A 23717-nucleotide genomic window follows, 5' to 3' on the forward strand; every position below is an offset into this window, starting at 1 on the left:
TAAACACCCGAGAGGGCAGGCTTTAAGCCCGCCATACAGTGGAGCAGAAGTCTCTCCTGTAACCTAAAGGTCAGCAACTTTAACTAATTAAACAGAAACTGAAAAACAACGTTGCCAGTGTCTGCCATTGTAAATATTAAACAGAGAAAAAAAGCACAAAGGAGAAAGGCATTTGACCGGAGGAGAAAATGAACAAATTTAGGAAGAACAGTTATGAAGTAAGACTTATACCTTTTCTAAATTAGGACCCCACTACATATTTTTGGCTTGGGTTAAGAAATAGGAGTTCTAGGGCAAGTATTGTCAGTCATTTTCATTGGGACTTTTTTTTTTTTAACCACATGATTTCTGGGGGGCCTCTGTAATCATGTGCAGGTTGCATTTTTTTTTTTCGTCTCTGAATTTTGATGTACCTCAAGGAAATTTTCCAGGCTAGGTGTCTGCTTTTGCATTAGCAAGGTCATTTAAATGGATGGGGAAGTAGCTATATGCTTCCCTGCGGTCTCGCTGACTCTTGGTGTGTCCTTTAGCTAGACAGCTCCCTATAGTTTCAGATCATCACACCCAGCCTCGGGCCCTCTCTGTCCTCTCCTTTCACTCCCCCACCCCCCCTACTCTTTCCCTAAGTTTTCCTCTACATTTTCCTCCCGTTATCTTGCCCCTCTTTCCTTCTTTTCTGATGAAGCCCTTGACGAGGTAATGACTGCCTGTCAATTTGTTCTGTCTATCTTTTTACTCTTAACTTCTCGCTTGTCTCTTACTGTTTCACTTATTCTTTGCTGACAGTTTAAATGCCTTTCAGTTTTAAGAATCAAGATGAGTATTTCAACAAAAATTGCTCGGTCTCACTTCTTAGTTTTGACCTTCCTGGAAGCCACGTAGTCCTATCTGCTGGCATCAAAAGACAAAACCTTGATTATAAAAAGTTAGGTTTAGCGGCCATTCTTAGAACCATTTATAGTACCTTATATGCTGCAAACAGGATTTAATTTTTAATAAATGTTGCCTTTAATATATATATTTTTATATTAGTAATGTTTACATTCCATACTGTATGTCCCTTATCTTTGTGGTGTCGTTTATCATCTTTACAGTGATATCCCATGACAACTGAAGGTCATATTAAATCGCTGTGTGCTTGTGATGCAGCACCTTATACGCATCAATTTTATCACAGAGCTGCCAAGAACTTGCACAAAATGACAAGTTTATTACAGTACATGCACACAAGCTTGCAATGCTATTGACAAATAAACTCATAAATACAAATAAAACACATGGCAAGCATGAAACCCTCTCTTCCTGACGATGTCCGCTTTGGATTTTCGTGGGAATATGGTCCCAGGAATGAATCACAGCAGTCTTTGGGTTTATGTCTAAAACAGCGTGTCTTTTCTTGTGCTCAGGATCTCAACAGAGAGGAAGCCCTGCTGCAGCAGCTGAGAGAAAAAGATGAGCTGATTCTCAGACTCCAGAGTGAACTGGTAAGATTGACTTACAGGATAAGCATAATTAGTTTGACTGTAAAATCAGGCTCTTGTTCTGGTAATACAGGATTCCGCGGAGTCCTAAAAAGTCTTAAATTTAATCATCTCAATTTTGGGCTTCTAAAGGTCTTAAATATGTGAAGGTATTTCATATCAGGTTCATTTAGTTACATTTAAAACCATATTTACATGTATTGTTTACAAATATAAATGCTTCTGTTTCTCACTGTGGAGGATTCAATCAGATTAAGCTCTTCTGTTTTAGGTCAGTGAGGATGACAAAATAATGTCTATTTGCTTAAATTCCAGCATAATGAGACTAAATAATTATTTATTAAAATTCAGAAGTTTACAAACTTTTTCCAACTATTTGGTGAAACTATCATTAAACCAAATGTTTTGGATTTCCAAAAAATTGAATTTGGCCCATTTTCTGCCCTGCTCAGATTTTCTATGGCACTGAGATCGGGGTTTTATGATGGCCAATCTAAAACATCGACCTGCTGGTCATTAAGTAACGTTTGAACTAATTTAGGGCTTTGCTTTAAGGTCTTTGCTAATTTGGAAGACCCCTTTGTGCCGACTAAAGGTTAGGACGCTTCATAATGTTGGTTCCTCATAATGCCATTTATTTTGTAAAGTGCAGCAGTCTTCTCAGCAACAAAGCACCCTCACAACATGATGCTGCCACTCCCTTACTTCACAGTTGGGATGGTATTCTATAATCCTCCCTCTTTTTCCTTCTAATGTAAGATGGTCATTATGGCCAAATGCTTTCATTTTAGTTTCACCACACCATAGGACACATATCCAAAAATTAAGTTCTTTGTGTTTAAGTACTTTTGGAGTAATAGCTTCTCCCTTTTTAAATTGCCTTTTAGTCCAATTAAGCGCAGGACTTGTTTCGCTATATTGTCCTTCAACAGCTTTCGCCATCAGCTTGACAAGGTCCTTTGCATTTGTTCTGGTGCTGATACACACATTTTGCACCAAACACATGTTCATCTCTGGGACACAGAACATGTCTCCTTCCTGGTGTTTGTTTGGATAAGATTGTTTGAATAGATGAATGTGGCACATTCAGGCAGCTGCAAATTGTACCCGAGGAGGAGCCAGATTTGTGGAGCTTCACAATTCATTTCCTGATGTTTTCCCTCATGTCTTTTGATTTTCCCAGGATGTCACATAAGTAAGCAGTGGTCTGAGGTTTTGCCTCAGGTTTCGCCTTAAAATACACCTGACATGTGCCTCCATTTAAATCAAAATTGCACTTTCATTAATCAAAGGTTTATAAAACCATTACATCAGCATCTGGTTTGTTCAAAGGCAATAAAATTGTAGTGGATGCAAAAGTCTGAAAATTTATTCATTCTACGTCTCATAGCTTCTTACTGGAGACTGTGGATGCTTTAAAGCTGTAGCAAAACCACAATGCCCATAATGCATGGCAGCCAATATTGCCTTTGGAAGAAATGTGTTGCCAGATGTTGAGGCTCAATGAAGAAAACTCTGAAACTTGCTTTTTGTTGTTTGTTTAGACAAATTAAAATCAAACGTTTCTTGTCTCTTTTCCATTTCCAGCTCATTTGTCATGAGAGTGTAAGATTAATAAAGTTTGTTTTGAATTGAGACATTTCGGTAGTTGGCTAAAAACCCATCATCAATCACTGTAATGAAGCTTACTGGCATTGAAATCGGGGAACCATTGGGTGAAAGACTTCCATGCCAGAGTCAAACAACTCAAGCTGTACAGTAATGAAGTAGATTCAATAAAAGTTAGCAACTAATTAAATTAATAAGTTAGCTCACCAGAGTTGCATTTCATAATTCTTGGAGGTGTTACATTTACGTCAAAATGGTCTCAAATAGCGTTTTCAGAAATCTTCAAATTAGCTAATGGAAACTTGAGAAATCCATGTAAAACATGTAATGCAAAACTTTTTGTTTTTGTTTTTAAGGAAGTAAGAAAAAAAAAAACATATGATGGTCCTTCTTTTGTTGCCAAAATAGTCCTGACCTGTATAGATCCCAATAGACCCTGAAAGTTTACTGTGAACAAATATTTGCTTTGTGGCTGGGTGCAATACCCAACTGAAGGGATCTCAGCCATTAGAGAATACTGTTTCCATGACAGAGTATACATAGACTGCAACAATGCTTAGGCAGGCGATAGAGGTCAACGTAACTTTCGACATGGTGGGCACGATCCATGGTTTCCCAGCAGAACATTGCCCTAAGCATCACAGTCTCATATGCAACAAAGTGTAATGCACAGTGTATTCTGACACTTATATTTCACAAACAACATTCATTTCTTCAGCTGTTTAAACTGCAGCAGCTCGTTGGCTGGATTGAACCACCCGAATCAGCCTTTGCTTCTCGCGTGCATCACTGAGGCTGGGGTACCCATGCCCCTGTGTCCAGCTCACCACTTTTCCTTCCTTAGACCAGTTTTGATAGGTACTGAAAACTACAGATCAGGACCACCCTACTGACCCAGTCATTTACAATTTAACCCTCAACAAACTCGATCAAATCAAGCAAGACAAATAGTTGATTGCTTCGAACATACTTGTCTATGATGAGGAGAGTTAATGTCACACACTTCACCTATCAGTGATTTTAATGTTATGCTTTATTAGTGTATATATATATATATATATATATATATATATATATATATATATATATATATATATATATATATATATATATATATATATATATATATATATATATATATACATACACTAATTAAGCCACAAATCTGGCTCCTCCTCAGGTACAATTTCCAGCTGCCTGAATGTGCCACATTCATCTATTCAAACAATCTTATCCAAACAAACACCAGGAAGGAGACATATATAATAATGTATATATATATATGTATATATATATACATTATTAGTGTATGTATATATATATACACACACACACATATATATATATATATATATATATATATATATATATATATATATATATATATATATATATATATATATATCCAAAATCTAATTATTAAGTAATTAATAAATTAAGTTACCAATGTTATATTTCATAACACAAGCCAAACACTTTTCCCTGATATGAGAACTTGGCTTTGACCGTCTGGGTGAAGCACAGTTAAAATAGCTTCATTGATGGATGTTTTACTTAGTGGGAGACGCTTATGGATTCACTTTTTTAGGTGTGGAAAAATAGTTTCTGAAAAAGTTATTTGAAAAGTTCAGCAAACTGTGAGGGTTTTCTTTCTCAGCAAAAAAGCTCATCTTTGCATTAGTCCTTGCCGTAGAGGACGGAGTGATGGGAGGAAAAATATCCACCACAAAGGAAAGAAATGCAAGAATTGTGGTGTAACACTAGCAGCTGACCAAAAAACAAACAACAAAAAATGCCTTTTCTATCTTTTCTATTAGCTGTTCTTTCAGCCCTGCACAGTTCAACAACCAGAAATATGTTCAGACACAAAGGAAATTAAGTTTTCTTTGGTGAAATTCTTCCCATAAGAAGATAAAGAGCCAAGGATGGAAAGCATGTCATTACTTCTGCCTTGTTCATCCTTTCTGTACTCATAAAATTTGAAAAATTCAATAAAAAACACACATTGTGTTATTGCATTTTTCTCGTGTTTTTTGGGAAGCTTGATTCTTGGAACATCTACTGAAATGCTCGATACAGCAAAATCTATCATCATTTGTCATCCGCATGTCTGTAATTTGTCACCTGCTCTATCAAAGTAATGGAAAGCAGACATTATGCCAAGCCTTTGCAGAATAATGTGTCAGTGTTAAAGCACTGAGCGATGCCAGTACAACCCACTGACTTGAGTCTCATACAACATCTGTTTGATCACTTTTTGGCACTTGCATCCATTTTTGTTTTACTCTTTCATCCCCTTCTATCATCCCTGTTTATTTCCCTGTCAGCGGCCTATGTTTTCATCTGTTTTCCGTTTCATTTCAGCTTGATGCAACTGATGTGGACCTAATACTAAAATTGAGCAAATTGGCTAGCAGTATGACATAGGTATTACTTATACTAATTGCTCTTTAGAATAACATAATTAGCAGAGTCGTGTGGGGTGTAGCGGTACAGCGACTGCCCCACACACTCAACGTAACTGACCTGGGTTCGATTTTCAACCTGAAGACTATTGCTCCACCTATCTCCCCCCAAAAAAATATTAAACATTTTTTTAGAATAACATAGTTTACCCTGCTGAACCTAACACCATAGGAGACAAGTTTTATATTGAGTTCAAGTACTGGTGTTCACAGTGTTAACATTGTAATCTGCTTTCTATACATATTGTTTTTTTTCCCTAAGACTTGTATAGTTATTTTAAAAGCGCATTTTAATAAAATTGAATTCAATTTACCACCAGATTATATCTGCTCATTCATCCTTATACCACCCCTCTCCCCATTTGTAACGGCAAATTAAACCTGAACAAATTAGAGCTTAACCATCTGGAAAAATGTTTTCAGCTTACAAGTACATGCATACTCCCCAAATGGGCCGAGTCTTGAGTCCCCTACAGCGAATGTGTGATACAATCGAATACTCAGCATTTCTCCAGAGAGTCTGTCTGAAGTCACAAGTTCGAGTGAAAGGAAATGTTGTTGTTTTCTAAAATCACGTGTGCCCAACTTGCAACACCTTTCTTTCACTGTATGACTTACTTTACTCCATTATTATTGGTCTTCTTTTTTTTTATATCTGTGATTCTTTGGTATTGAGCTTCTGATCACTTCTGTGTGCAAAATTCCTTTCAGAGGCTGTGCCATTTGTGTCTGTGGCTCTCAGAATTCATTAATTTATGTTTGCATCGGTTTGATGCTCGAGCACAAAATAACAGGTACAGGCATCATCGTGTTGCATGTCAGCCTAGAGCTTGTAAGGACAGATTAAAGACTCCCATGTCAAAGTTCTTAAAGATCTACATCCAGGTGAGGCCTGTCATTGGGATGACAAGACTGAGACCCCTTTAAGGTCTTTTCATGTGGCATGCTTGAGACGCAGAAACCCCTCAGGGAGGTCGAAGGAGTAGCAGCTACTAGCCGCTGTAACAAGAAAAGAAGGGATATATTTCCAGTATCCAGTAGTCGGTACTGTTCTCACGCCCTTGTCACCTTTTTGTATTTAATTTCTTGCACTCACCAGGGTTTCCTCTAGAATGTTTTAAAACTGTGGTGTTTTTGTGTTCTGTAAGAGAGCTTTTGCCAAGACCAGAAATTTATTAAAAATTCATTACATGTGATTAAATGTGTTTGGAACAAAAAAATGACCTTTTAGTAAAATGATTTTTGAATTTTGATACATTGCCTGAATCCACACTACTTAAAACAAACTGTGCCAAAAAGACAGTTATCAGAGGTACACAAAATAAATTAGGTAAATTAAGTGATTGAAGCTGTGTGTGAATCAAATTCAGGGAAATATTTCAGTGCAACAGTTTCAGAGACAAAAATAGACTACTTTAAAAACGACATTTACGAGACAAGGCAACAGCAGCTGTGGTGTGCCTGTGAGACAGCGCTGAGGGAAGTATAACCCTCACAGTAGCTCTCGCTGCTGCCTTAATACAGTGATTCCAGAATGACTAACGCGTTCAGTAAAGTCGCCATTAAAACCAAAAAGTCGCTGATAGTCGTCATTGCAAGTGGCGACTATAACGTATGCCATGTTATACATGGTTGTCTACCGACAGAAAACATTACAGACTTTCCTTTGCAATGCCGCAACCAGAAAATGTGCCAGTACTTAACCAGGGCTGATGTCAGAGCCAGTTCTAGATGATTCTGTTATTTACTTGGTGACTTAATAGTTTTTCTTTGATCTTTCTTTTTTGCCAAGGGAGACTGTGTGCATAGAGACAGATTTTTTTTGGGTAAATCCTGGCTCTTATGAAATGCGAATAGACAGCGGGACTTGTAAAGAAACTACTGGGATTACTCTAACGAGAATGACGACACATTCAGGACTAAATCCGGTATCAACAGACTAGACTGGTGAAATGTATTTCCTGTCTAAAATGGATCATTTTCAGGCCCATGAGTTTGCTGACTCTAGGGTGGGAGTATCTTAAGTCTAGTCATGGACAAGAGCAGCTGGTGCATTTGCAGATCTCTGGGTTAGAACTCGTTCAGCCCTGCAGACGCTTAAAACGTCACCTCACTCCAAGACGGTCTAGATGTTAGTTAATGCTGGAACAGGAACATTTGAGGCTAGTAGAGATGGCAAAGAGTCAATGGATTCAGCATGTCCACAACAAAAGAAAAAGGGGGGAAAAAACTATTAATGAACTGTATCTGAAAAGGAACCGATAGATGCCTCATCCTTCATTTTAATGACCAAAAATACGAAAGTTTTCAGCTTCTGAAATCATTTTGTGGGGGCTGAAATACATATTTATCTTTCATGCGGTTTTATACTTGGCATTTTTTAGACGGAGATGTTTGTGATTGGCTGCTTGTCACAAAGAGCCTAAATATCAGGTTTGAAATGGGTTATTTGCTGCTTGGACACAGCTCATTATATAGAAATACTGTTTACGTGAAAGTAAAATATGAATGAATAATAAATACATCGAAACCTTGCATTGCTTCTGTCTTTGTTTACATATGATTACTTACTAGGTTGTTTCTTTACTGCAAACCACATCACTGCACTTCTTCAGAATCGGAAAACTGCAATGTTTTGTGAGTGTTGTGTGTGTGACCTGTGTTTGGGGTGTTTAGTGATTCTGCTTCTGAGTGTTTTAGATCATTTCTTTTCGTTTAACGCAATATTCTTTTAGTATGGCGTCCGATCTAAAGGTCAGCTGACAGACAGTCCTCTTATTTTGTAAATCTGCTAGTGGAAACGTATTCGGCGCCTTATAGAAAGACTTGATTACTTGCTGTCTATATTCAGATTTCAGTTTTCCTAAGTTTTGCGTTGGTATTTTGAATGCACCATTAAGCTTAAAAAAGCCCCTTTTGCTTTTCATTTAGTCAGTCATGATGGATGGAAACTGCAGTTTTTAACTGGATTTGTGCAAGATTTGAAGAGGACTGGGCTATATATATGCAGGTTTAGAGCTGGAACATAAATGCTTTTCTTTTATTCCCCTTACGATAAACCTTGTTTTAATTTGGTTGATTAATTTTTATCGAGGTTAATCAATTTCTCCATATGTCATATTCATTGCAACTTTCAACCCATTCTGTTCTCCAGCCTATGAGCGGCACAGGGAGAAAATGTCAGAATGATTAGTGACAGCGTCGTAAAGTGCTCCCAGTGGAAATGGTGCAGGGTTCCTCTTAGGGCTTGCAACCTTCGTTTTAAAAATAATCACGTAGAGGTAAGAGAGGAGTTGGCTGGTTCTTGGGTCCAGATAAAAATGCTGTATTTGTCGAAAAGTGCCAGAGCTTCCTTGACTACAACTCATCTGTAAATCTGCCTGTTAAAAAACCCTACTAATTATCTTCTTCAGGGACCTTTTTAACATGTTAGCCAGCTTTATCTTTGCTTTTTCATTAATTCCTTCCCACTTAAGCAGGCCTGCTGTATGCCCCTGCAATTTAGCCCTCTTTTATGACATTTATTATTTCCATATAAATAGCTTGATGTTGTTTTAGGTGGCATTTCACTTTCCTTACTATAATTTGCAAAGCATAACTACATGCTGTGATGGTATGAAAAAGTACTTGCGTGCTTCCAGATTTCTGCTGATTTAACTTTTTTCCCACACAAATGTTTCAGATCATCAAAGAAATTTAAATAAAAAAGATAACATGGGTGAACACAAGATGGAGTCTCCAAATATGATTTTCTCATTTTCATTTCAACTGTTGAAATTAACTATTGACCCCCTTCATGATTAAATCATGAGTAATTGTTATTGATCACATTTTTGGAAAGTTCAGTTCAGTTTCAAAAGCTACAACCACCCCTGATTAGTGCCTCGCCTGTCAATCAAGAAATCACTAAAACAGAACCTGTGTGGCAATATGAAAGTACGCTAAAAGACCTTACAAAAAAATGCCCCAACCTAAAGAAACTCAAGAACTGATGGCTAACAAAGTCGAAGACGTCAATCATTCTGGAGAGTCCAAACTTTTTTTAAAAAGTGCATGGACGGCTCATTTAGAAGATAACAAAATAACCTAGAAGAACGTCAAAAGCATTGCAGGTCTCCCTTGTCTCAGGTAAAGTCAGTATTTATATTTAAATAATAAGACCACCAAGGAGAAAGCCACTGTTAACCAAAAGATACACAAGGCTAAACTAAACATCTTGCTGGTCCCCAAGACCTTTGAGAAAATAGAATGTGGACTGAGGAGAAAGAAACTGAACTTTGTGGAGGTGCACCCTCCAGGAAGTTCATCCGGCACAAAACTAACACAGCATTAAAAAAACAGAAAACATTATGCCTGCTGTTATAAATGGTGGTGGCAGCGTCATGGTCTGGGGCTTTTGGGCAAATTACCAATTATGATGGAAATATGAATTCTGGTCTCAACTGTAAAATCCTGAAGGAGAATGTTTTGCCCCTCAGTTCGTGACCTTAAGCTCAGGCACACTTGGGTTATGCAGCAGAACATCTGAAGTACACCAGGAGGTCATCATTTGAATGACTAAAATAAGAATAGATTGTATCACTGTGGTATGACCTTAAATAGGCCATTCATGCTTACAAGATCCACTAATATGGTTCAATTAAAACAATTAAGCCAAGAAGAGGGGGCCAAAATTCCTCCTCCACAGTGACGTAAAAGACCGATTGCCAGTTATTGCAAAAGTATTGATGGCGGTTTTTGCTGTCGGTGCTGGCATAACCAGTTTTTAGGTGCTAGAGGCTATTTTTCACATGAGTCCAGGCTGATCTGAAGAGGCTTTTCCCTCAATGAATAAAAACATAACTTAAAACTGCTTGTGGTATTTACCCAGGTTATCTTAGTCTGATCGTTACATAAATTTAAATATGAAACTAGGAGCAGAAAAGGGTAGAAATCTGTGAGGGGGAAATACTTTACACTGCTCTGTAAGTGGCAGCAGGCAACAGGTCTGCGAGGGGAGCAGCTCCTCTCATTTGTTTGTATTTGATGTTTGTGGGTGGGATGTGGACATGGCTGATGCATGCGTGTTTGTTTGCTTTGTATGCAGGAGAGCGCCAGAGCAGCCCTGAAGATGAAAGACTGCCAAATGACTGATCGCACAACGCAGACAGAACACACAGGGGCAGAGGTAAGATGCTCACAGACATCACTCAGAGTGGCCCTGTCAGACTGAAACACAAACTCAGCATTACACACTTCATTCTCTGCCACGTTCCTTACCACCAAACAAAACACAGTTTTAATACACATTTCCTTTTTATTTATGTTGTATACTAGCTTGTAGCTTATAACAACTTTGTTTTTCTTTCTTTCTTTCTTTCTTTTTTGTTGCATTGTTATAAAAAAAACAAAAAACTTTTTGAAGCTTTGATCCAACTCCATTTTTTTCTTTCTCCAAGCATGTTTCTCTGTGTATTATATTCCACTATCATATCCTCCCATTCTGTCTTCAAAGTCCCACAGCGCTCAGAAAGAGTGCTGCTTCCTGCCTGCCCAATGCCCTCAGCTGACATGGCCTCTTTGGCTTCTCTAAAGGCTGACAGTATGGGAACGCAGGAGACTTAATGGATGACTGTCTAAAAATGGCTGCCTGTAACGGAAACCGGAGCAGAGTTTTGGGGTCTGTCTCCGCTTCTCCCTTTTCTTCCTTCTTAAAAACACCTTTTCTTCATCTTCCCAGCTCCAAAGGTTCTTTTATACCTTTAATCCTGATGTGTATAAAGTTGGCAAGAAGCATTGTGAAACAGAAAAAGCTTTGCCATTGTGCGAGTGAGTGGGTGCACAATACCCACACAAAACACTGACTTATCCACACAGATGTGCAAGCACACAAAGGGAGGTGTTTGAGTGAAATCATTCGTTTCAGAGCAAAATGGAGAGCGTTATTTGAATGCAACAGAAATAGATTAGCGTGACTATATATGTATGAAGAAATAGAGCGCTTGTTGAGCGTGCTATATATAGCACAGGTTGTCAGTTTGTTCAAATTGACAAAACTAAAACCTTTGCAGAAGTATTCATTCCCCTTGAACATTTCCAAATTGTCACATTGCAACCACAGGCCTCAGTGTATTTTTCTGGGACAGTTCTACTTGTATTTAATATATACAAATATGAATTGGAAATGTGTAGCATGCGTTTGTGCCATAAAAAAAACTGCAATTAATTATTCAGAACATGTCTTACTAGTGATTGCTAGATCGCACTTGATACAGTGAAATCCTAAAAGAAAACATGTTAGATGCTGAAAAGACTTTAATCTGGACTGGAGGTTCACCATTTAGCACAAAAGTGACTTTAAAGATAGAACCTGAGGTACATGGTGGGTGGTTCAGGTTAAAGCTTATTTATATTTTAGCATGCCTTGAAACATACATACAACTGTTGATCTGTGCCAGGACATAAAAAATGAAAAGCATAGCCTTCAAAACTTTCAGCTTTGGTCACAGTAAAAGCATTGATTTAGAGGGGCTAAATCCAGACACACACCACACTTTTCAGATTTTGCTTTGTATCAATTTTAAACCATTACAATCCAAATAGATAAATAAAGATTGAACTTTATGGTTGTAATGTGCCAAGTCCCTGTAATTAAGCCAGGAAATGACAGCCAGACACATCAGCTAAAACATTTTAATCTCAAGTTTTCCCTCTACTTTTCCTGTCAATGTGGATGCTCAAAGCCAGGCTTGGATTCATACAATAATAATGAGGCCTGTTTTGAATGTTGAAGTCTGAAAGATCAGTTTAATATGTCCTATTTATGTGTTTATTTTAGACCATGCTGGTGGTGACAGCACAAGATCTGATAGAAATATTTCACAGAGGAGCTGGGATGTGGTAATGTTAGTGGCACAAACAACATTTAGAGGCCACAGATGAAACACACACGCCACCCACAGATGTGAAGGGAAATATTTTCTGCTGACTGTTGCATGTGAAGTAAATTAGTCAGAGAAAAGTGCCAGGATTAAATACATAGTCTTAACAGAAAGAGTCTTTTGAAAGGATAAAGCCTTATGTTTCTGTGTAGATGAAATGTGAAATGTCTCGGTTCTAGTGGCAATAGAATGTTGACTTAGTCTACAGGTGAGCTCAGCACAACGAGGCATGGAGTGAATCTTGACTCCATAATTGCAGTGCAGCACATGATTGCTAGTGACACTCCCCCTTTCAGTGATTCACAATAAGTCGCCAAAGCAGGTGCAAACAAGACTGCTCCTTACCGTGCCTCAGGAAAATGCTGTTTTATTGCTACATCCGAATGCAGGTACAGCTCTGTATCCTGTAATTTTACCACTCTTGTCATCAGTCATCCTACAAGTTGTTTGGTTTTTTTGTCCACCTCTTGCTTGCTGAACTTTAGTTTTTTTTCTTTTCCAGAGAATACACTATGGTGTACAAATTGTATATCTGCATTGTATTGCAAGTGCCCGGACTGACTAATGCATGTCTTAGGTAGCCTGTAAAAGACCACAGGCTATTGTGTGCTCATTGGTACTTAAGGCTGAAGAAAGCATAAGTGTGGGAGTCTTGTGTCGGCTCCAACATCTGAACATTTATTTGCATGTGATTGTGTTTGTCGCTGTTTGTGTTTGTTGTTGTGAAGCAGCCATTAGTCCTGGTGGGAACAGCAAAGTCGATAAAAGGCTGTTTTGTCAAAGTAACTTCAGGTTAATCAGTTACATTTATTACCCAGACAGTGCAATTTGTATATTATGTTTTCTAGCTTCATCAATACACGTGCCATTAAACACACTATAAATAAGGCTTACCTACTTCATCACATATTGTCTTTCCAGATATATATATTTTTTTGCCTTTTGGACTGAAAGCCCAGGGGAAAAAGTTAGTTGTTGAAAAGTTATAGTTTGTGAAGTTAAGAAGCCCAATTCTGGTACTTTTTTCTTTTTTACATTCTAATTAATTTAAATAAATGTAATTAAAGCTAATAACTGACAATTAACTTGATTTGCCTCACCAGGAGCACCTCAAAGTGAAAAATATGCTCTATCTCTATTCCACCAATTCAATGCGCTTAAAAAGATTAGGCTGAAAAGATCCAATCAGCTATATCCCCTCTCTGTGGTGAAGTGGTTTGATTAATTGGTGGGTAATGATTTGAATGCAAGAAGTGTGACTAAGTGTCTCATCTGCTCTGCAGGTAGAAAGCAGTGATATTAGTATGCCAGGTATACTTTATTCTTGCAGTCAATAAGTCAAATACAGTTTTTATTGCTATTTGCTAAACGCCGGAGGTTTACATACATAGTGTTATTTTGATGAAATATTTAAGGTTTATTTCCCTAATCTTGTCACATTATTTTGCTGGACTTTTGTTCTTAACAGAACTGGTTTGCTGGACCTCAAACATCCTGGTTGATGTCTTGAGATGCTGCGTAGATATTTCAACAGTATTTTTTTGCTCATGGCACGATTTGTTCTGTGACATATATGAGTTTTTCCTACTGCAAAACACCCACACTACATGGATTTGCCAATCCCATACCTCAAATTTGTGATGGTGTTCTCAAGGGTTGCCAACTCTCCGCATTATCCTCCAAATGTTTGTGGTCAAACTCTTGAATTTTAGTTTCATCTGCCTACAGAATATGTCTTGCAAACTGTAATCTGGCATTTCGTGTTACTTTTGGAATAATTGCTTCTTGCTCTCTGAGTGGCCTGTCAACCCATGCTGGTACCCGGCTAATTTTATTCTGGATAATCACCCTCTCTTTACAGCTTCAGCCAGCATCTCCCTAAGCTCCTTTAATTTGTTTTGGGCTTGACTTGCATATCTTGCACCAAAACACGTCAATCAATGAGACACAGAACCCTTCTCCTTCCTGGCAAGTAATGATGGCTGGAAATGTCCATTATGTAGTTGTTTGAACTCACCCTCAAATACCTGGAAACTACATCAAAGGATAAACCAGATTTGTTTTGATCCAGAGTTCTCGTCCGGATTTCTTATCGGATTTCTTAGAATTATTTTCATGATTTTATGGAAGAGATCAGTGTGTTTGAGTTCTTATCGCCATCCTAGATCCACAGGTGTGCCTCCAGTGAACTTAAATTATGCAAATTGACCTATTAGAATTTTCCATAGCCATTCAATGATTATCTGAGGATTTTTTAAGGCCAGCATAGTCTAAGTTTATGATCTGTAAACTTTTTAAATCAAATAACCCCCTGCAGTTTGTTTATCACCATGGAATTGAAGTTGAAGATGCCATCATGCACCTGCTTCAACAAATCCATTGTCATTTAAACAAGGCAGACAGCACTGTGAGGATCATCCTCTTTGATTTCTTGAGAGCATTTAACACAATTCAACCTGATTTGCTTTGTCAGAAACTTATGAAGACTCAGGTAGCAGCATCAGAACACCTGACTTAAAGAAGCTCAACAAGCTTATAAAGAAGGCTGGCTCTGTTCTGGGGACTCATCTAGAACCTCTAGAGATAATTATGCAAATGAGGATTCTTCATAAAATGAAAAACATTATGGACAACCACAAGCATTATCTTGTACAACAGCAAAGTGTCTTCAGTCAAGGGCTTCTCCAGGTTTGCTGTAAACCACACCGCTACAGGAGATCCTTCCTGGCCGCAACCATCACCATCTCCAACAACTTTGTGAAGAAACCACATAGCACAAGTTACAACACCATTTAATGTTACTTTTGGGATTAATAAATATTTTTGAATTGAATTGCAAAATAATTTCGCATAATAATTCCTGAAAATAAATCTCTCATTCTGCCATTTTACAAATCTAAATAATTTTGTTAATCTTATTTGAAGTTAAACGGGGGGAAAAAAGTTTTCATTTAATGTCAGTGATAATTAAAAAGGTTGTGTGTGTATTTGTACATGCTCACCACTGAGTTGGAGATATGTTGAATACAAAAAATGGAGGAACAAAGTAGCAATTTCTTTCTAGTCTAGTACATCTACCTTTAAGACGGCATGCCCTTGGTTTAGTATGGCTTTGCTGCCTATCGTAAGGATATCATGGAGCTATATAGACCTCCATATGTAGGCCCCTCTGGAAGACGAGGTCTTAATTAGAGGAGCAGCTGGCTGGCCGCTAGCAAGCTAGGCTAACAGCACAGGTGACTTAACTCAGCAGTAGCTTCCAGCATGCACGGCCTAATTTTAGCGCCCCCACCGCACCCCTCCCTATGCGTGCTTACATGTGTGTATAAAGGAGATAAAGACCGACTGTGGCTTCGACTTGGTTCAAGACTTTGTGGGAGACGTTGCAGCATGTAGCAGGGCTATATAGGTTAGCTACCCCAGTACATCAAGGACAGTCAGCGAGCAACAAAAAAAAAAAAAAAGTGTGTCTACAAGTGGGGCAGCTATTTCTACTGCTTTTACCACTTCTCAGGGTCGAGCAGCTCTCTCGCTCTTTCTCCCTCCAACTTGTTCTCCTTCTTTTCTAGAACGTCCTCTTACTTTTTCTCACTTTGTTCTCGTCCTTCCTCCCTGCTGCTTCAGTTTGATGATCCCTTCAAGTGAGCAACCTAGTCTGCAGAGGTCTTTTTCTTTCCTTTCCCTTATTTTATTTGAACACTGTCCTGCGCACAGTCCCTGGCTCCAGCTCTGTCCCACAGAAATGTCACTTTTGCTATTTACATTTTAAATCTTTACATTTTAAATCTTTAGTACAGACAGACAGATTTGTATTATTAATTCAAAGGAAGGTCACAGACTGTAAATAGGGTGAATCTATGATGACAGATTACCCCTTTCAAATGATTTTCAATAAATATATAGTCCAATCAATTGACAGCATATTTTTACTTAATCATCATACATAAATGTGTATTTCGTCATTTATTCTTGAGCATTTAATGTTATTGTCTTACAAATACGCAATAAACTACCGTATTTTTTGGACCATGAGGCGTACCGGATTATAAGGCACACTGTGAATTAATGTGTCTGTGTGTCTTTGTCCACATATAAGGTGCACCAGGTTCAGTGTTGTAGTCAAGTCACTATGCCTCGAGTCCGAGTCCAGGTTCGAGTCACCAGTGTTCAAGTCCGAGTCAAGTCCAAGTCATTAAAAAAAATCCGAGTCGAGTCCGAGTCGAGTCCACTACTCATCCGAGTCAAGTCCGAGTCGAGTCACTATTGATCCAAGTTCGTTGTAGGAACATGCCGTGACGTGTGATGTATGACATGAAGCAGTAACATCCCATTGCACTAATAACTCTTTCGCTGTAGTTACCCTGGTTTTACTCGGTAAAACTACAGCTTTTTCCAAGTCTAAGACGTCTCCTAACCATGGTTTTTAAACATTGTTGTTATGGAACGTGCAACAGCGACTCGAGGTACGCTGATAGGCCACATATGAAGGATGTTAAAGCCGCAAGCGGCGTCGATCGGCCCTCGCAGCCAAGCGCGCTCTGGCCTATTGGCCACCGCCGCGGTGCCGGCCGGCGGGCGGGGTTCGCGCACCGCCGCGGTGTCGGCCGGCCGGGGGGGTTCCCGCACCGCCGGCCGCCCGCCACCGCAGATGCTGTCACGCATTTTCCTCGCCCGTCCACCGGGCGATTCCCACAAACGTGTTCGGCAGCGTTCCCCCATGACTCACAACAAATCTGGTGTGGATCGGTCATGCAGCGAGGAGATACAGCCGTTGGATAATGATAATGCATTTGTCCACCGGACCGGACTAAATTGTTCGGCGGGCCGGAAAATTTATACCGATTCCTGGACGGTGACTACAAACAGAAAAAAAACGGCCGCTGACGCCATGAACGACGAGCAGGAGAAAAACAACGACTTACCTTTCTATCAACTCGGCCCGTTTTTCCAGGCTTTCCAAGCCCTCGACACTCAAGCCATCGTTTGAGCTGAACGTTGGTATGTTGTTCCACAGTTCTACCAGTAAAATAGGCGCCTGGAGATCCTCTTGTGAAAGTTTAACAGCTGTAAAGTCGGTCATATCGTTGTATCTGTTGCATGTGTAATGGCTGGCTGCTACGTGCGCTCTCACACTGTTTGGCCAACCTTACCGGCAAGGGGCGTTGCTCATGAGATGGTGACGTCACGTGCGCGGTACGACATTTAGATATTAAAATCATACACCAAATAATATTCTAATGACATATTAAAATTATAGCCTAATGATATATAAAAAAAGTCGAGTCTTTTTCTCAATTTCCGAGTCAGAATGATCTGAATGTAGGAGTCCGAGTCCAAGTTCGAGTCATCAGTGCTCAAGTCCAAGTCAAGTCACGAGTCTCTAAATTTAGCTAATGACTCGGACTCGAGTTCGAGTCTCGGACTCAAGTACTACAACACTGACCAGGTTATAAGGCACATTAAATATTCTTCCCAAGTGTGTAATATTACTCCGCGTACACCCCTCTCTCCTGAAATGGAAAGCTATCTGTCTCTGACAGGAGGACAGACCACATTGCCATATTTCTAACATGAGTCCAAAATAAATGTAACTTTAATATTCAATGAATTTACTTGGTTTATTGTTGCTAGCGTGTACTCTGGGTACGGGCTGTTTTACATGAATGCACTTCTAGTTTAGACATGACAGTCAGGCAGTCTTGTAGGCAGCTCAGGGGTCCGATCAGGTACTGGCACTGTACCGTAATGCTCCGAATATCCATTAAATGGAACGGCTTTGTTGCTTACCAAAGTCGTACTTACACATTTTAACAGATTTTTGAGCATATTGTACCACATTAAATTGGTAATATATGATTACTGTTGTGCTTACTAAGGCACACTGGATTATAAAGTGCACCATAATTTTTTGAGAAAATTTAAGGATTTTAAGTTCACATTATAGTCTGGAGAGTACAGTACTTGTTTAATATTTCCAAGTTGAATACAAACAAATTAACTGGTATACAAGTAATACACACCAATAGCCCAAAACATGAGTTTTTCACACACATTGACTTTTGATGCAAACACAAATTACTCATAAGAGAAGTGCAGTGGGGAAAATAATGAAAACTTCCCAAAGTTAACCGTGTGACAGCGACACAGAGGGAAGGTCCAGATGGCTAGTCATGCAGTCTTTCATTTACCTCTAAATTTACTCAGTTCTGAACTTGTGTTCAAGTTCCAGGTTGGAGAACCAGTTGAATTTAACTGAATTTAACTGTTCAGTAATCAGACGAAGATGAACATTCAGGTAATTGACATAAAGAGGTATTTTGTAGTCCAGGGGGCGCACCTGAAGACCTTCTTTGAATCCGTGGTGGCATCTGTAATTTTCTATGGTTTAGTTTGTTGGGGCAGCAGCTTATCTACAGCTGAAAGGAAGTGTTTGGGTAAGCTCATCAGGCCTGCTGTGTCTTAGGATGCCCTCTCGATCCATTCCAGGTGATGAGAGGCAGAAGGACTATGGCAAAAATAACATCACTGTTGAACAGTTCATCCCATGTCATGAAACTGTTGCAGAGTTGGAGAGCTTTTTCAGACAAATGCACAAATAAGCATTATCACAGATCCTTCCTCCCAGCAGAAAAGCTGCTGGGATGAAGCACTGCTGCCTTGCTGCAAGGCTTCACTACCAGTCGTCTTTATGCATGGAGTTTGCATGTTGTTCCTTTGCATGTGTGGGTTCTCTCTAAGTACTGCAGCTTCCACCCACAGTCCAAAAACATAACTGTGAGGGCAGAGGAGTGAGGTTCACCCCTAAGTGTGTGTGCGCTTGGTCGTCTTTCCTGTGTGTCTCTGTTGGCCCGTGTTGCACTGACGAACTGTCCAGGGTGTACCCAATCTATACTTATATAAGTGAATGCAATGTTTAAATCCTCTGGCTGGAACCATTTGAATGAATGATTGAAGAACAAATGTTATCATGTAGCAAAGTCCTCAGGTTTTTCTAATCATACCAGCCAGCTTATAACAAAGGTGAATTGCCCGATCAACTGAGTACATTTTTGGGTAATGATAGTTGAGTGTGTTGTCATTAGGGAAGAAGGTGTTTTGTTTTGAAATTGCACAGATATAAGTAAGACCTCCTGTGCAACCTGAACAATTCTCAACAAATAATGTCTATTCAGACTCACAAGGTCACAGAATAAAGCTTATTCTAACAGAAACGTTCCTGCATAGTTAAAGCAACCCCTCTTTAAGCTGCGTCTTGTTGTTCATGACATCAATTCAAGCAGCCATGTTTCCTGCAGATAGTAACTTTCATAAATGCAGTGAAAGTAAAGGCTTTCTTTTTTATTTTATTCCACATTGACCAACGTGGTTGAAACAATGTGATCTTCTGTTTTGACACACATTAGCATAGCCTGTTGAATGTGTTATTGATGGGTGTCAGAGGACACGGCACCATGCTCTCTTGGCAGCTTGGAGATTAATAGCAGTGAGAAGACTTTCATTCAACTTGCTGCTTCTATCCTTTCAGAAATCACACTGACAGCCAGAATTTGTCTAGGTCCAGGCATTAAGCGATTTGTGAAAGAGGTTAGATGTTCTGTGTGTCAAAGAGTTGCACCTGGACAAAAAAACGTATAAAGGAAGACCGTATCCACCTAAAACTGACATGTCACGGAGTTTGGACACATCCCTGTTATTTTGTCCTGCAAATTTAATGTGTGTCTGTGAGTGCACTACAGTGGTGGGATGTAAGGTGAAATGGAAACTATGAAAGTATAAAAAGAGAGGATTTAGAGAGAAAAGGCCAGAGGCTATTTTGGGTCCCTTAGAGCCTCTTTAGAGTTGGAGGTATGGTGGTTGTTTGAATTTTTGGTTTCTCTTTTTAGTGGGGATTGATTTGATTGAGATTGCTTTCTTTCAGCAACCTAATTTCATGGGCATTCTTAAAAGGACCGTTTTATGGGGGAATCAAAAGCGCTTGGTGGTGAGCTCAGTCTTGTTCCATTTTTTTTCCACGCTTTCTCTCCCTCACCATCTTCCTCTGTTGGTTTCTATGCTCAGTAGATTTGGGCAACTTTTCTTTGTGGCCTTCCACATCCGTCTCTTTTCTGCGCTTTGTACCCTCTTTTGTCATCCCTTCTCTCCTCATGAAAAGAATGAGGGGAGCGGAGGGATACTCGCTTATTGTCTCCTCTTGGGCTGTGATCGAGAACTGAATAGAGGAACATTTGAGTTTATCATGCAGATTTTTGCCTCTTTGTTTCTCACTGTTTTTAAGAGCCGATGCAGAGATAAAGGGAATATTTATGCGAAAAAAACATCCTTTATATTTTACTTAAAGTAAAAATAAAAAGGGGAGTCTTGGTATTTATGTGTGATGATTTATCCTTAGTGAAAAAAGTGCATCTCATCTGTAAACTTGTCCATTCTCAGTAATCATCATCTTAACATTTCAAATGTTTAATGGTGCAATAAATAAAGATATCATGTAAATAAACCATGAACAGATTTATTTATGCAAGCCTACAGTTTTCCTTGTTCAAAATAGCCAATTTATCAGTTTCCATGGTTTCTGGCATCCACAGCTCACATTTAGATATGTATCACCATGACCCCGAAGTGTGAGGTTGAAATTGAAATCTCTAAGCAAGGGCCAAGTTTGCTCTCTTTATTTCTTATTTTTGTGTGGGGGGAAAAAAACTTCAAAGTTGTCTAAGAGAAGGCAAATGAACAGAGAAAGGCTGGAGTTTTGCATACTTCAGTATTTCCTACTTCAGATAGAGAAAAACAACTCACAGAGCATTAAACGCTGATTCTTGGACTTTACTCTTTTCCAGTAAGCATTTCTGCTTTGACAATCATCTGAGAATTCACCAAGCAGCTTTTCTTAACAGATGTTTAAATACTGATATAACTTTGCTTTTTGCCTGCACAGTTAAGGGAGTATCTTTCTCATCTAACCATCTTTTGCAAAAGCTACTACACTGCAAACAACCTCTAAACTCGGACCCTACGATGGAGATTGTTGTAGTATTTTCGGATCATCCAGTAAGGATGGTAAGGTATAGTTTTTAGCAACATTTGGTCTCTAATGATTAGGCATTGGCCTGTGTAAAGGTCCCTCAGTATGATCACCTTGTGTAAAAGTGGCAGAGTTTCATGGTTACAAGGTATTTAAATAAAATTGTATGCTCATGATCAAACTGTTTTTATCAAAAACAAAGCATTAATTATTCTTTTGCTCGGGGCGCGGTGGTGGCACAGAGGTATTGCGCGTGACCCATGTACAGAGAGGCCCCAGTCCTCGACATGGCCTTCCTGGGTTCGAGTCCTGGCCCATAGGCCTTTGCTGCATGTCTTCCGTATCTCTCTCAACCCTATTTCCTGTCTGTCTACTTCGAAATAAAGGCCACTAATACCACAAAAGAAGAAGAAAACTACTCTTTTGCTCGGGGAAAAAATATAAATTCCCTATTGCAGAAAGTAATGTTGTGTATAACATTTACTGTTGCTTGGATTTAAATACTTTGACAAACTTATGGAACAAAATTAAATCTATTAACTATTTTTTTTGGTAAATCAGGTCATTGTGCAGAATTTTACAGTGTGTGGCACTAGAGGTCAGTTAATGTGCAGTGATTGCTAGCCTCCAGTCGGCTGCTTTGCAGACAAGATGGTCATGGCATCCACACAATAGTTTTTAAACAACATGTCCTTAAAAAGACAGAGAGACAGACTGGTGGCAGACCACATCATGGCAGATTGTGTTTCTGCCAACCTGAAATGTTTCCAAAACGGCTTCTTTTTGTTTCTTGTAAATTGAGAGAATGTGTTGTAGCTTCCTTTGGCCCAGGGGACAGGGAGTGTACAGCAACAGGTGGCGGAGGGGCGTTGCTATGCTACTCTATGCTCCAGTCATTTAAGCACCTTTTTTTGTATCTCTTTAAAAGAACAAGGACCACCTGGGAGGAGTAACTGACCCATGGCCGCTAGTAACGTTGTTTCATGTTCACTACTGGCTCTATTAAGTCACCCATTTTGATTGGTTTAAAGATGTAGAATCTGGCCGTTCCTTTTCTACTGGTGAAGATGTTGTGTGGATTGGTAACTTACTGCTGATGTATTAATGTGCTACTTTAAGAATGAAACTGTAGAAACCTAAAAGAGCACCAAGTTGCATTATCTTTATTTTCTTTATATTGTGACTTTAAATGTTTTCAACAAAATTTGAGTTCACTCCTTCAGCCACCATCAGCTCTCTTTATAAAGTAAACACATGCACGGCTGTAGCTAGTTGGGATTATATATGGCACGGCCACGTGTCTCCTTTCATCCCAGTAAAAATTACAGTAACTGCGCCTCCTGGGGAAAACAAAGTACACACATAGGTTATTTTTCTTTGCCTTTGTTCTAGGGATGTTTTGACCAGTATTATCGATCCATTATGTCTGGAGGGGGGAAAAGAAGCCTTTGGTCTTGTGGACGCATTTACTTATGTCCACTCATTACTCCTGTGTAAAGTGTTGACGCAGATCATGTTGAGCAACCCCCACCCAGTCTTAATGACCACGCCATGCGTCTCCCTGGGGCTGGCAACCCTGAATCAATATGTACACCAGATATGATTCTGCGTCACCAGTGCTTTCCACATCTGTTCCACTTTCAGGAGAGGGATGGACGGGCCCACTGATGAGTATGACTATGTAGGTCTTCCATTCCTATTCCTGTAAACTAGATCATTTTGTACAGCCTGGTCCGTACTGAGTAATGGCACTGCCTGGATCGAACTAAAAGGGAAGGGTGTGAGGAGGAGGAGGAGGAGGAGCTGGAGAGATGCATTTGCTGCCCTACATGGAATATTTTACAGTCTTCTCAGCGTTTCAATTAGAGACTTTTCGTCTTTTTTTTAATCCTTGTTTCTTTTTGTGGTTATTGGTTCTCCTCTGGTTTTTGGTTTTCTTGCTTTCATTATGCAATAATTATTTCTAGGCTATGATCTGTTTTACTCTCTGCATATTCCCTTTCCTTCTCTTGATGTGTCCCCTATCCCCCTTTTCCCTGCCATCTCATTTTCATCTTATGCTTATCGCTGTCGTGTTATTGCTTTAGGACATGTTCTTTTTACCAAACATGTTTTCCCCTTTTCTTGCTGGATCTTACTTTTCCATCATGTTTTTTTGCATGTTTCAGAACTATTGCTTGATATAATTCCACTACACCTTGTGATCGTTAACTCAGCCTTTCAC

The 23717-nt window shown here is 39.3% G+C and overlaps 1 protein-coding gene across 2 annotated transcripts in view; it reads left to right on the plus strand.

Moving 5' to 3' along the window:
- Nucleotides 1–23717, plus strand: part of ccser1 (coiled-coil serine-rich protein 1) — a 169273-nt gene that overhangs the window by 90395 nt on the left and 55161 nt on the right. For both annotated transcript variants that reach the window (XM_012857089.3, XM_036143848.1), the window contains exons 9-10: nt 1407–1484; nt 10641–10721. In XM_012857089.3, coding sequence (XP_012712543.2) covers nt 1407–1484; nt 10641–10721 — 159 coding nt within the window. The remainder of the gene's footprint in view (nt 1–1406; nt 1485–10640; nt 10722–23717) is intronic.

Source organism: Fundulus heteroclitus, chromosome 12 (genome assembly GCF_011125445.2).
Source record: "Fundulus heteroclitus isolate FHET01 chromosome 12, MU-UCD_Fhet_4.1, whole genome shotgun sequence".
NCBI lineage: Eukaryota > Metazoa > Chordata > Actinopteri > Cyprinodontiformes > Fundulidae > Fundulus > Fundulus heteroclitus.